At 45.7% G+C, this 13,758-nt stretch overlaps 1 protein-coding gene across 3 annotated transcripts in view; it reads left to right on the top strand.

Annotated features, from left to right (window-relative positions):
• Positions 1 to 13,758, top strand: part of SMC4 (structural maintenance of chromosomes 4) — a 318,061-nt gene that overhangs the window by 55,331 nt on the left and 248,972 nt on the right. For all 3 annotated transcript variants that reach the window (XM_029617081.1, XM_029617080.1, XM_029617082.1), the window contains exon 10: positions 3,223 to 3,387. In XM_029617081.1, the coding sequence (XP_029472941.1) occupies positions 3,223 to 3,387 (165 nt within the window). The remainder of the gene's footprint in view (positions 1 to 3,222; positions 3,388 to 13,758) is intronic.

Raw genomic sequence — 13,758 nt, 5'->3', positions numbered from 1 at the left:
GGTCATATCCATATAGGGCAAATGACGTAGCAAGGGAAACCCTGGGTGGGTAACTCCAAATAAGGACAGTGACGTCACAAAGACGGCCATCTTGAAAAAAAATTTGTGATAATGAACGGGGAGGGTGGTACAAGCATATTATGATACAACTATGCGGGCGACAGCATTCAAACCACTTTTTTTTAGAATTGGCATGGTGACACCAGAAGGCTAACTACTGTGAAATTCTAAACTGTTAGATCATAGAAAACCATTCTACTTTCTCATTAAGTCCATATGGCTCCACACTGTGTAATTTGAAAATCCATCCATTTACTTACTGAATTACTTACTGAATTACCTTGCGGGGAAACTTTGACGACTGTTCGCTGGAAGTGCATCCGGATGGTGCTCGTTTCTTAAGGGGGTCAAACATTTGCGCCCTCCCATCCGTTCGGTGTGTCCAGATTGGAGTTTGAATTTAGTCCTCCGAGTTCTATGTGGCGCTCCTTTTGAGCCTCATCGTGAATTTTCCCTGAAAGATCTGACTTTGAAAACGGTGGTTTTGGTGGCCATTTGCTCGGTCCGTCGGATCTCAGAGTTGCAGGCCTGTCTTTTCGGGATCCTTTTCTTCGGATTTACGACTATCGGGTATCGTTATGTACAGTTCCGTCCTTTGTCCCTAACGTGGTTTCAGCCTTTCACGTCAATCAAACTGTGGAGCTTCTGGGGTTCCCTAACTGGTCCCGGGAGTCTTTTCAGAACAGAGACCTTCATCTTTTGGATGTGCGGCGTGCCTTATTGCATTATCTGGAGGTTACCAATGACTTCAGACGTTTTGATCATTTGTTCGTACTCTTTGGTGGCCCAAAGAAGGGGGACAATGCGTCAAAGGCGACCATATCTTGGTGGATTAAGGAAGCCATTTGCACGGCATACATAGTCCGAGGGCATCAGGTGCCTTTGGGTCTCAGAGCTCATTCCACTAGTGCTCAGGCTACCTCCTGGGCAGAGTGTCAGTTACTGTTGCCTCAGGAGATCAGTAGGGCAGCGGTGTGTTAGTCTGTTCACACTTATACAAAACATTACCGATTGGATGTTAAGGCTTCTGATGAACTGTCCTTCGGGGAGAGTGTGCTTCATGCGGGTCTTTTGGGTTCCCGCCCAGTGTAGGGTGGATTGGGTACATCCCACTTTTCTGGACTGATCTGGGTATGTTCAGGAAATGAAAATTGGTTCTTACCTGCTAATTTTCGTTCCTGTAATATCACAGATCAGTCCAGAGGCCCACCCCTTCAGAATACCGAAAAACTGTCTTGGTCAGAACCTGCTTAAGGTTTTTTTTTTTTTTTTTATTGTTGAAGCTCCTTTTTTGCAGACATGATTCATGGAGCAGTTTTTAGCAGTTGCTCTGTCTGGTTTTTACCAGCGACGAAAGTGGTAGTCCGGAAATTTGGTTGGGTGCTACCCTTCGTTATTTAGTTCTATTAGCATGGGCTTTGGGTACAGGTCAATACTGAGTGACTGCAGGTGGCACTCTCGTTATGTAGCAGTGCCCAAAGTTCTAATTGTTCTCTGGCTCCACCTGCTTGTAGGGATACACAACCCACTTTTCTGGACTGATATATGGTATTACAGGAACAAAAATTAGCAGGTAAGAACCAATTTTCATTTAGCTAAATTTTTCAGCAGGTTACTTGCAGTGATCTGTGAGTTCTGTTTTGCAGATCTTAGGGTACTTTCGGAGATTTTTCAAATCTTGCCTTGACTTCAACAGTTCTGTGTAACTTCCGTTCCTTGATGATGATTTTGACAGTTGAAATTGATAGCTGGATGCGTTTGGAGATTATTAAAGTGTTACCCTGCTTTGTAAGAATGAATCACAATATCTTATCAATTGTTCAGGCTGGTGCTTACAGGAGCCCATGATTGTTGAAAAGTAGACAGATTAGAAGGGTCAAACTTTGGTTCAACTGTGGAATTGTCTTCACCTAAACAAAGACCTAATAATTCAATCAACCTTTTGGACTTTAACTTTTTTTTTTTTTTTTTTTAAGTAGTAATGAAACAAATGGAAGGGTTTCCTAAGTTTCGCACATGATATATTCACTGTTTTATTATTTCAATCTGTTAAAATCAGCAGATAGTCATAAATTGCGGAAATATCTCGAACTTAACTTTGAACCATGTAGAGGTTGTGTTGACTTCTGTTCACCTATAAATTCACTGAAATATACAATTTGATCAGGGATGCCTATTCTTTTGCATACATTATAAGGATTGTTCTGTAATTTGAAATGTTCTTGCCTTGAATTACTTGAGTAAGGCAGTTTTTGTTTTTTTTTAAAAAGATTAGATATATATAAAAAAGGTGCTAATTTACAGAATTGAGGACAGGGGCCACTATAACTGAGTAAAGCTGCAAAAGTTTGGCCTCTGCTTCTGAAAGAGTATTTTAAAAAAGCAGTAAAAAGTTAAGTTTCTGACAGGAAGAGTAGAATCTAAATATGTCAATTTGCTTTTCAAAGCAAATTTAAAGAGAAATAGTGTATTTACCCAGCAAAATCAAAAGACAATTCTTAGTTTTAACATACAGGCCGATGCAGTTCAGTGCACTCGGCCGAGCGCACCGTTTAGCATGCATTTTGCCGCGTGTCTATTACCTCTTATACAGTAAGGGGACAGGTATTAATTTCTGAGCAACCTGGGAAAGTGTACGGAAAAGCAGAAAATACTGCTTTTCTGTACACCCTCCGACTTAATATCCTAGTGATATTAAGTTGGAGGAACCAAAAATGAAAAACAAATTTGCCTGCTAGTCAGCGATTAGAAAAACAGATTTTCAATTTTACCGGCGTCTTTTCCTAACCGTGGCTGTCAGCGGGTTCAGAAACCGATGCCGGTAAAATAGAGCATCGGTTGTCGGGGCCCGCTGTCAACCACCTCTTCACTAATAAGGAGGTGCTAGGGAAGTGCTATTCTCCCTAGCACCTCCTTATTTGCGCGACCCCCCCCCTCATTTAAATAAAGAATCGCGCTCCCAGGAGAAGTGGCTGGCGCACATAGGGAGGGCAGGCGTTCAATACAGAGCACATGCGATTCTTATTGAATCAGCCTGATAGTTTGTTAGCTCCAGCTGAATTGAGCAGTTATTGCTGCCTCTGCAATGAATGCCAGTCTAAAATTATTATACTTTTTTTTTTTTTTAAACTGTTGTAAATTTAAAATTTTGTGTGTTAACAGGTTGAAGAACTAAAATGTGTGCCTGGCAACAGTACAAAAATTATCACAGAAGCAACAACTAGAAAGGAAACTCTTGAAAAACGCAAAGAAGCAGAAGAAGAAAAGTTAAAGGAAGTGATGGATAACCTTAAAGAGGAAACACAAGGTCTTCAAGAAGAAAAGGAGGTTAACAACTTTTAAACTGGCTTTTACTTTTTTAGTTACTGTATTTTTCACTCCATATGACGCATTTTTTTCCCCCCAAAAATGGGGGGGGGGGGGGGGAATGTCTGTGCGTCTTATGGAGTGAATATAAAAAAGAAAAAAAAAAGCTAATTACAACCACTCACCCTCCTGACACCCCCCCCCCCCCCACCATCCCAAAAGACCTGTCAAAAGTCCCTGGTGGTCCAGAGGGGGTCGGGAGCGATCTCCTGCACTTGGGCAGTCGGCTGCCAGTAATCAAAATGGCGCTGATTGCCCTTTGCCCTTACTAATTCACAGGGGCTGACCAATGGCACCGGTAGCCCCTGTGACATAGTAAGGGCAAAGGGCCGTCGGTGCCATTTTCATTACTAGCAGCCGACGGCCCAAGTGCAGGAGATCACTCCCGACCCCCTCTGGACCACCAGGGACTTTTGGCAGGTCTTGGAGGTGGTCAGGAGGGTGGGGGATTGTAGTTTATTAAATTTAAATGGTTGGGATGGGGGTTTTTTGGCGGGGGGGGGGGGTTCCCACAGAAAGAGAACGATAAAGTTTTCTGATCTGGGGAGTAGCCGAAATGGCCCTCCCCAGACCCGAAAATGAAATGTTGACAAAAATAATGTTATGCACTCCCCTAATTTGCTCCATAAGGCGCACAGATGCCCGGGAACAGAGCCGGTTTAGCACACCATTTTTTTTTTTTTTAATTTTCCCCCTCTGAATCCTAGGTTCGTCTTATGGAGCGAAAAATATGGTAACTTTTTTGTTTATGAAACTTGTTTCTTATATGTTGTAGAACATGTATATAATTTTTATTGGAAAATGTAATGCTCTGTATTGTACCTCTGAAATACTAAATAAGATTCCTCTTCAGCTAGCCAGAACAACCAGACAATTTATATCCTCTAACCAGCAGATAGAGACAGAGACTAATAGGCTTGTTGACAGCATGATAGATTCTTGTGCTGACCTCAGCCTGCTGGTATTCTGTCTCCAGCAGATGGTAGGTGAATATCCTGTTCGCTGAGCTGATGCTTGCTTTGGCTGGGTAAAGACTGAAAATCAGAGGGCAATGTTATGGTTAAGCGGCGTTTGGATGGATCGTTAGGTACTGTGGCAGACGACTACGCCCACGGGGAGAAGCCCTGTGAGGAGCCACAGTACTGGGCTTGACTCAGAACGCACAAACACAGTTAGTTCTTTATTATACAGCTTGAAGAGTATCACCAGAGGTGGCAGTAATGAGGCAGTCTGGTAGTAGCAGTCTCAGGGACCTCAGCAGAGGGAGCCCTTCTCACCCCGTTGGTATAGGGAGGTTTCGAAGCAGGTTTCCCAGCAAGGTAAGTACTGTGGATGAGATAGAGTTAGAGTACTCACTAGGTGTTTGCTGTAGGTATGCGATTCCACCAGGTTGATGAAGAAAGTGCAGGCACCAAGGCAGGGAGAGCAGGCCCTCGAGCGACTACCAGAGGAGCGGGTACCCAGGTTAGCAGTTACCCCGAAGGGCAGAGAGAGAGCTTCCAGCGGCAGCACGGAAGCGGCAGAGTAGTGTAGACAGGAACGGATTTGAGTCCTTGCTAACTCAACGAGGTAGCAAATTAGAATAGGTTATATACTCGGATGCCGTGACATCAGCAAAGGGGAACGCCCCCAAGGTTTGCGCCAAAGTTGGAAAAAGACATGGGTGGTGCGCACGCACCCTAGTAGGTACTTCTGAGGAGCATAGCGGGAGGCTGCACCATAGCCGTTCCAGGGTCGCCGGAGAGGTCAGTTTGTAGACGCGGCGGTAGCCATCTTTCCTAGGTAAGCGGAAGGAGCCATGAACAAGGTGAGCCAAACGGGGCGAAGCTGTCTAGCACCGGACACAACAGGCAACTCCTGAGGTACAAGTCTCTTTCTCTTCTTCGCTGAGCATAGCCCTGGACCCAGGGGGCTTGCAAGGTGATAGATTAGGGCTGAAGACTTGGGTTTTGTGCTTGCCATCCCCCTTGATTTGCCTTCTTTCCTAGTGAATTCTCCTGTCTATCTTGCTGCTTAGCCTATTTTATTCCTGAATAACATTTGAGTAATAGAAGAGTAAAGTCCTTATTGTTGAGAGAGTCAGGATACTAAGGCTTGTTTCTGAAGAGCTATGTTGAGTGGAAAAGTTGTGTTTTTCTCCAGATTCTGAGTATTTTAGTGCAACTGCAGGACAGGAAGTGAAGGTATGTTGGCTCCTCTTGAACATTGCAGAGAAGCCCAGGGGGAACCAAAGCCTGGTCTCTTACTGTCAGAGGATGGGTCCGGAACTGGTACAGACGATAGCTCCCCAGATCTATGCATCTCCGAGATGACTTCTCCACAGGAGGGCACCTCTGGGGCCCCTACTCTGACTCCCACTGGGATTAATATGGACCCAGGTACCTTCTCCTGGTTGGAATTTTTCCAAGGTCTGCAAGCCTCGTTCAGGCACAATCAGCACCGGCTGCGCCCCAGGCTCAACCCCTGCCAGAAGCACAAGACCCTCCCTGCACTGCTCGGATGCCTCGAGACATGCTTTGCCTAACCAAGAATTTCCCTGACAGGGACCCAGACACCTCAGATGATGAAGGTGACTCCCTGGAAGAAGGAGAAATCCCTCCAGAAATGGAACCATATCGAACCATGCTTCGCTTCTTCCACAAAGATGAATTACCAGCCCTTGTTTCCCAGACTCTGAAGACGCTGGGTATTCCAAGCTCGGACCCTATGGTGGAACCAAAGAACCACCCCATCTTGGTGTCACTTCGTAAAGCCTCATGCTACTTTCCAATGATGGAAGCCATCCAGGAACTGATTGACCTGGAGTGGGATACCCCAGAGGCCAGCTTCAAAGGGGGTCGGTCCTTCGAAGCCCTATACCCTCTAGAGCCAGCGACCAGGAACGCCTGCATTTCCTGAAAGTGGACCCTATGGTCTGTGCCGTCTCAAAGAGAACAACGATTCCCGTTGAGGGGAGGGGCTGCATTGAAGGATACTCTGGACAGACTATTGGAATCCATCCTCAAGCAGGCCTTCGACACAACAGCAATGACACTGCTGATTGCTTCCTGCTGCGTACTGGTGGTATGTTCCTGCTTGCTCCTCTCGAGAGAGAGAGGCAAATAACTCTGGAACATAGACCGATGACATGATGGAACTTGCAGCAGCCTTCCTGACGGATGCAAGCTCAGACCTGGTGTGTACCTCAGCCAGGGGTGTTGCCTCAATAGTGGCAACCAGAAGACAGCTATGGCTAAGGAATTGGTCTGCAGACACAACATCTAAAGCGAATCTCACAAGAATGCCCTTTAAAGGATCTCTCATGTTCGCAAGCGAATTAGAAAAGTTAGCCAGCAAATTGGGTGAATCCCAATTTGCTACCGAAAAATAGGAGTAAAGGATTTCAGCGTCCCTCCCCTAGAAGAACCAAGGGCAGAGGCTCGCAGTGCTTTAGACCCTACAGGAACTCGCAGTTCCAGGCACCTCTTCCTTCCAGAAGGTCCCAGCCCTTTCAGAACCAACAGACCAAAAGAGGAGCAGGCCTGGAAGCAGGCTCCAGCCATGCTCCAAAATGAGAATGGGCCGACCCATCCACAGGAAGAGGAGATAGGAAGTCGACTTGCCCTCTTCTTTCAAAGATGAGTCGAGATAACATTGGACAAATAGGCACTAAACATCATCTGAGAAGATTAATCTCTGGAGTTCGCAGCATCCCTCGAGACAAATTTATGTCGTCACCCTGCCACTCCCACACCAAGAGGCTGGCAATGGAAACCACTCTAACAAGACTACTCTGTCTGAAGGCAATAACTCCGGTCCCAATGCCCCAACAAAATACGGGGCACTATTCCATCTATTTTATTGTTCCCAAGAAGGAAGGATCAATTCCGGTCCATCTTGGATCTCAACAACGTCGACCGGCATCTGCAGATATTACACTTCCGCATGGAAACTCTTAGATCCGTCATAATGGCAGTACAACCAGGAGAGTTTCTAGCATCCATAGACCTCTTTGAAGCCTGCCTTCACGTTCCAGTCCATCAGGACCACCAGCGTGTTCTACGCTTTGCGATACTGGGTCATGATTACCAGTTCCGTGCACCTCCTTTCAGCCTAGCAACCGTCCCTAGAACATTCTGCAAAATTATGGTGGTCTTGGTGGCAACACTGAGGAAGGAAGGGATCTTGGTACACCCTTACCTAGACGACTGGTTGATCAGGACAAAGTCTTCGGAAGAGAGCCAGCAGGTGACTAGCAGAGTCAAGAGCCTACTGCAGGAGCTCAGTTGGGTCATGAACACGGGCAAGAGCAGTCTGCAGCCCTCTCAATCTCTAGAGTACCCGGGGGCCCATTTCAACACCAAACAGAACAAAGTCTTCTTCCCTCCCCCGAGGAGAAGGAAACTGATGGAACAATTACGATGATTGATAGTCCTATACCTTGGGGCGTGCATTGGTTATCTTCAAGTCCTCGGCCTCATGGCATCAACCCTGGAGGTCGACCCGTGGGCAAGGGGCCATATGCGACTGCTCCAGCGCTCCTTATTGTCACGATGGAGTCCACTGTCCCAGGACTACTTAATTCGCCTCCAACTACCAGCAGAGGTATGTTCTCAGCTCCAGTGGTGGCTACAGGAAGACCACCTAAGCAGAGGAGTAAGCCTATCCCCATCGAACTGGATCTTGCTCACCAAGGATGCGAGCCTGCGAGGGTGGGGAGCCCACTGTCAGGAACTGACGGCCCAGGGACAATGGAACATAAACCGCCTGGAAGCTCGAGCAGTCAGACTAGCGTGCCTGCAATTCAGCCACAGACTCCAAGGCAAAGCGATTCGAGTAATGTCTGACAACGCTACAACAGTTGCTTACATCGACCGCCAGTGAGGAACCAGAAGCCAGCAGGTTTCGCTGGAAATAGACCCTCTCGTGACATGGGCGGAGATAAACCTACAAGGGATCTCAACCTTCCACATCGCAGGAAAAGACGTTGTCTCAGCAGACTTCCTCAGCAAAGAGAGCCTGGACCCGGGAGAATGGACGCTATCGACCACAGCCTACCAGCCATGGATCTACTGGCCACCCGACTCAGTGCCCAGGTCCCCAGGTTCTTCAGCCACAGGCAACAGCCACACTCCGAAGGGATCGAGGCTGTCATCCAGACTTGGCCAGAAGAAGACTTACTGTATAACTTCCGCTACTGGGCAATGTCATCCGCAAGATAGAACATCACAGGGGATTAGTTCTACTAGTGGTCCCGGATTGGCCAAGAAGACCATGGTACGCAGACATGCAAATACTCCTTGCGTGGAACCCTCTATGCCTACCTTAACACAGGGACCTTCTCCGGCAGGGCCCGATTCTCCACGTAGATCCGTCTCTATTCTCTCTTACGGTCTGGCTCTTCAGAGAGTTGCCTGAAGAAGTGTGGTTACTCAAAGGCCGTGATTGACACCCTGCTCCGAGCGTGCAAGTTCTCCACATCCCTTTCATACATTCGGATCTGGAGAGTATTCAGAGCCTGGTGCGAGGATCGCAGTATACTCCCGCGGACAGCAAAGATTCCCATAATTCTGGAGTTCCTACAGGACGGTATGAAGAAGGGATTGTCACTCAACTCCCTCAAGATCCAAGTAGCCGCACTGTCCTGCTTCGGAGCCGAAGTGGAAGGTATCTGGCTATCAACCCATCCGGATTTGTCCTGCTTCCTGAAAGGGGTTAAACAACTCTGACCATCCCTAAAGTGGCCGGTGCTTCTATGGAATCTCAATCTAGTATTAGACTTCCTAGGTGGAGCTTCCTTCAGACCAACACGTGGTCTGTCACTATGCCTCTTAACATTGAACACTGTATTCCTGGTGGCAATATGTTCAGCTCGTCGCATCTCCAAACTACAGGCACTATCCTGTCAGGAACCGTTCCTTAGGTTCATCCCTGGAACCATACAGCTGCGCACCGTCCTCTTTCTTACCGAAAGTGATTTCTGAGTTTCACTTGAACCAAACCATCTCTCTACCATCTCCGGATGAACATAAGGACTCGGAAGACTCACGCATTCTTTGCCATCTAAATGTCGGAAGACTCCTAGTGCGCTACCTGGAAAGATCAGAACTGGTGCGCAAAACGGATCGCTTGTTCGTTCTTCACAGCAGGAAGAAACAAGGAGATGCGGCCTCCCGGGTGACCATACACCGCTGGATCAAGGAAGTAATCAAAGCAGTTTGCATAGAGGCAGGAAAGCCCTTACCACTACAGGTTAAGGCTCATTCTACGAGGGCACAGGCAGTTTCTTGGGCAGAAATCAAGCCCGCCAATATCTGTTGGGTGTCAACGTGGTCCTTCATACACACCACCTCCAGTTTCTACAGCCTGGATGTTCAAGCCCAAGAAGAGACAGCCTTCGCAAGGGCATGTGGGCCACAGGCAACCTCCTGCCCTGTCCAGGAGTAGCTTTTGTACATCCCACTGGTCCTGATTCCATCTGGCTACACGCTAGGAAATGGAGAAATTACTTACCTGATAATTTCGATTTTCTTAGTGTAGACAGATGGACTCAGCATCCCGCCCACGGCTGCCCCAGAAAAGGAGAACCTCGGATAACGAACCTCGAAACTAAGCAAATACGGTAAGCCGCGGCTTACCCCTATTTCAACACCCATGGTTGTCTGGTGTCGGCGTTAATTGGTTGAGTGCACTGGCGGTCTCCACTTTGGAAATTAGTTGAACGAATTCAATTAAGGTTTAATCAAGTTATTTAAGCAAAGATATATCCACAAAGGCTTTTCAGAGAGAATACTTAAGAGCTGAGGTTACTGCAGGAGTATATCTAGAGTGACATCAGCTTTGAAATCTGACTCAGTCTCCCATCTGCTAGCAGAAGAGCACAATACCCCACTGGTCCTGAGTCCATCTGTTTACATTAAGGAAAACGAAATTATCAGGTAAATAATTTCTCCATTGCTGTTGTATTATGGTGTGCTTCAGTTTATGCTTAGCGCAGGAAGTGCAAGTGTGAAGGCATGCTGGTCCATCAACCATCTGGAGGCTCTTGGGATTCAGGTGGTATTCCTCAAATTTGCACTCTGGTTATTCAGAAGGGCGGTAAGAATGCTGTCAGACAACATAGCAGCGGTGTACATCAGTCATCAAGGAGGACCTTAGTGTTCTGGTTTCCTTGGAGATGGACATGCTTTTTCTTTGGCTGGAGAAACCTCTTTAGGCCTTGTCTGCATCTCCCATAGCATGAGCAAACTGTATGCAGACAGATTATCTTAATAATCACATTCTGAATCCGGGGGAATGGCTTCTCTCCGATAGGACCTTTGACCTCATCATCGCTAGATGGGATCTGCTATTCATGGATTTGATGTGACAGGCAAGAATTTGATGGTGAATAGGTTCTTCATTCTAGGAGAAACCAGACATCCAGAATCGATGCTGTAGTACAGGAATGGCTGGGAACGGAAACTTTATATGTGTTTCTCCCTTGACTCATGATAGGCAAAGTGACTGGAAAAATTGCTGGGCATCCATGTCTTGTTCTCCTAGGGGTTCCAGATTGGTCTCTTCAGCCATGAAATTCTGCTCTTTCATGCCTCTTGTGTGACAGTCCTCTTCGGGAGCTTGTTCCATCTGTGTGTGTTTGTCTCATGAGGATCCAAGTCGATTCTGATTTATATTTTGACCCTTGAAAGGACATACGTGGTGACAAAAGATTATTCTGGTTGTAGTGTCTATGCTTTTGAAGGCTATGAAGTTTTCCACTTTCTTGGCTTATGTGCTTGTATGGTGAGTCTTTGAAGGTTGGTGTGCTGAGTATCCGTACATGTCTGGCTGGGCCTCTATGTTGCACGTATTGGATTTCCTGCAGGAGGATCTGTCTAAAGTTTGGCCCTCAATATGTTGAAGGTACAGGTGGTGGTACTCGCTTGCTTTAGAGGAAGGATTTGGGATCACTTTCTGTCTTCTTACCCTGATGTGTCTCGTGCTTAACACTTCATAAGAAACATTTGGCCACCACTTTGGATACCAATTCATCTGTGGGATCTGAATTTGGTTCTCTCCTTCTAAGCTGGATCTCAGTTCTCCCCACTTAAGATGGGTCTATGATTGCTTTGAAGACTGTATTCCTGGTTGTCGCTTGTTCTATGAATAAGATATCATTTACAGGCACTTTCTTGTAGGGAGCCTTTTCTGACTATTATTCAGGATAAGGGTGCAGCAGCTTTGCACAGTGCCCTCCTTTTCGCCAAAGGTGGTCTTGAGTTGTCATATGAATCAAGCGGTATCCTTGCTGTTCTTGGATAAGCAGTTGTAAGTGAAGGAGTATGCATTTCTGCATTCTTTGGATGTATGGTGACATATTTTGTGGTATCTGAAGGTCACTAATTAGTTTCAGAGGGCTGATCATCTCTGTTATGTTCGGAGATGAGTGTAAAAGTGAAGCGGCGCCCAGAGTTACAGTAACGCGTTGGATCAAGGAGATGATCGCAGCGATATACGTAGAAGCTGGAGTACTCTTACTAATGCAAATCTGAACTTATTCCAAAAGGGTGCAGGCTACTTTGTAGGCAGAGCTGAAGTTGGTGTTTCTGCTAGAAATTTGTAAGATTGTGACCTGGTTGATGTCATATAACTTTGCAAGACACTATCATCTGAATGTTCGAGTTATGGAGGAAGTCTCCTTTGCCTCAGTAGCTTTGCAAGGGGCTTAGGCAGCTTCCTGCCTGCACAAGGGAATATCTTTGGTACATCCCGTGCAGCATAGACTGACCTGACTGGGCATAGAGGAAGGTGAAATTACTATGTAGCTCATAATTTCCTTTCCTCTGGAACAGTTAGACCAGACATTGCTCTCTCCTGACTCTGCTAATTTATCTCCTTTAATTTTCAGAACTCTGTTGGGTTACACAGAGGAGAAGCATAGCAGGAATGCTTGCACATTGCATTTATTTTATTTATTTATTTATATTTTATTTAACAGTTTCTATATGCCGGTATTCGTAGTAACATCATATCGGTTTACAGGGAACTTAACTTGTACATGAAATGAGGTAAATGTAAACTTGGAAAAGCGTTGGCTAAGATGAGAACATTATTATGCTGAAAAACTATTTAACACAAACCGAGGAGAGAGGAGAATTAACTCACTTACCAAATATCAATAAACTTGGGATGCATAACTTAAACAGCAAAGTAGCTGCTCGATGAAAAATTCATGGCTAAGTATTCTTATTTGTGATGAACTTGATTCTCAAAGAACGTTTCTGTTCAGTTACAGTTCATATTTGTAGTAATTTATAATAGGTCCATAGGATTGGTTATTGAATAAAGGTATTTGGTGGGTGGACAAATGACAATAAATGATTATATTACATTAAGCTCTGTAAGCTGATAACAGCCTGCGACCCATTGCGTGGTGAGAGGCCGCAGATTACAACATTAGAGCAATAAGTCTTATGATATTGTCATTTGTTGGGAATTCATTTGTTGGATAAACAAGTTTATTGATATTTGGTAAGTGAGTTAATTCTCCTCTCTCCTCGGTTTGTGTTCAATTCAGGAGAGGTAGTTGCTTCATAGTATTTGATTATTTATCTATCGTTTGGAAAAACTATTTAATACATATTCTAAGCTATCGCATTGGGAGAAGGGTCGGCTAAAATAACATTATTAAGCAGATTAAATAAAACATAATGTGATTATATACAACATAAAACTGTAACATTATGCTGGAACAATGTATTAGGAAAAAAGAAGTTTATCGTAGGGGGTTATCAGGGGGAAAAGAGGGAGTGGGGTGAGGTATGTAGATGTGTTTGGGGATGGGTGCTAGGGAGGAGAATTTCGGGGGGCAGAGAGGGTGTGGGGAGGGAGGGGGAATGATGCACATTTTTTTTGGAGGGGGGATTCATGATGGGGGGGGGGTTCAGCAGGAGGGTGTGGGGGAAGGAGTATGAGGGGGGTAGGGGAGGGGTGAAATAAATGGGGTTTGCCTCTTTCCCGGTTGTTTTTGTGGTAGTTTTCCTGTGTTCCCCCTTTTCCTTTGATTTCTTAGCCTTCTGAAAGCTACAACAAAAAAAGAGAGGGAATAGTTGTGCATATACGTTCCAGTTTAAAGGAGGACCTTGCAAGACTTGAAGATTGGGCATCCAAATGGCAGATGAAATTTAATGTGGACAAGTGCAAGGTGTTGCATATAGGGAAAAATAACCGTTGCTGTAGTTACACGATGTTAGATTCCATATTAGGAGCTACCACCCAGGAAAAAGATCTAGGCATTATAGAGGATAATACTTTAAAATCGTCAGCTCAGTGTGCTGCAGCAGTCAAAAAAGCAAATAGAATGTTAGGAAT

The sequence above is a fragment of the Rhinatrema bivittatum genome, chromosome 9, assembly GCF_901001135.1.
Source record: "Rhinatrema bivittatum chromosome 9, aRhiBiv1.1, whole genome shotgun sequence".
Classification (NCBI taxonomy): domain Eukaryota; kingdom Metazoa; phylum Chordata; class Amphibia; order Gymnophiona; family Rhinatrematidae; genus Rhinatrema; species Rhinatrema bivittatum.
Note: the sequence above shows the minus strand (reverse complement) of the source record. Positions and strands in the feature narration are given on the sequence as shown.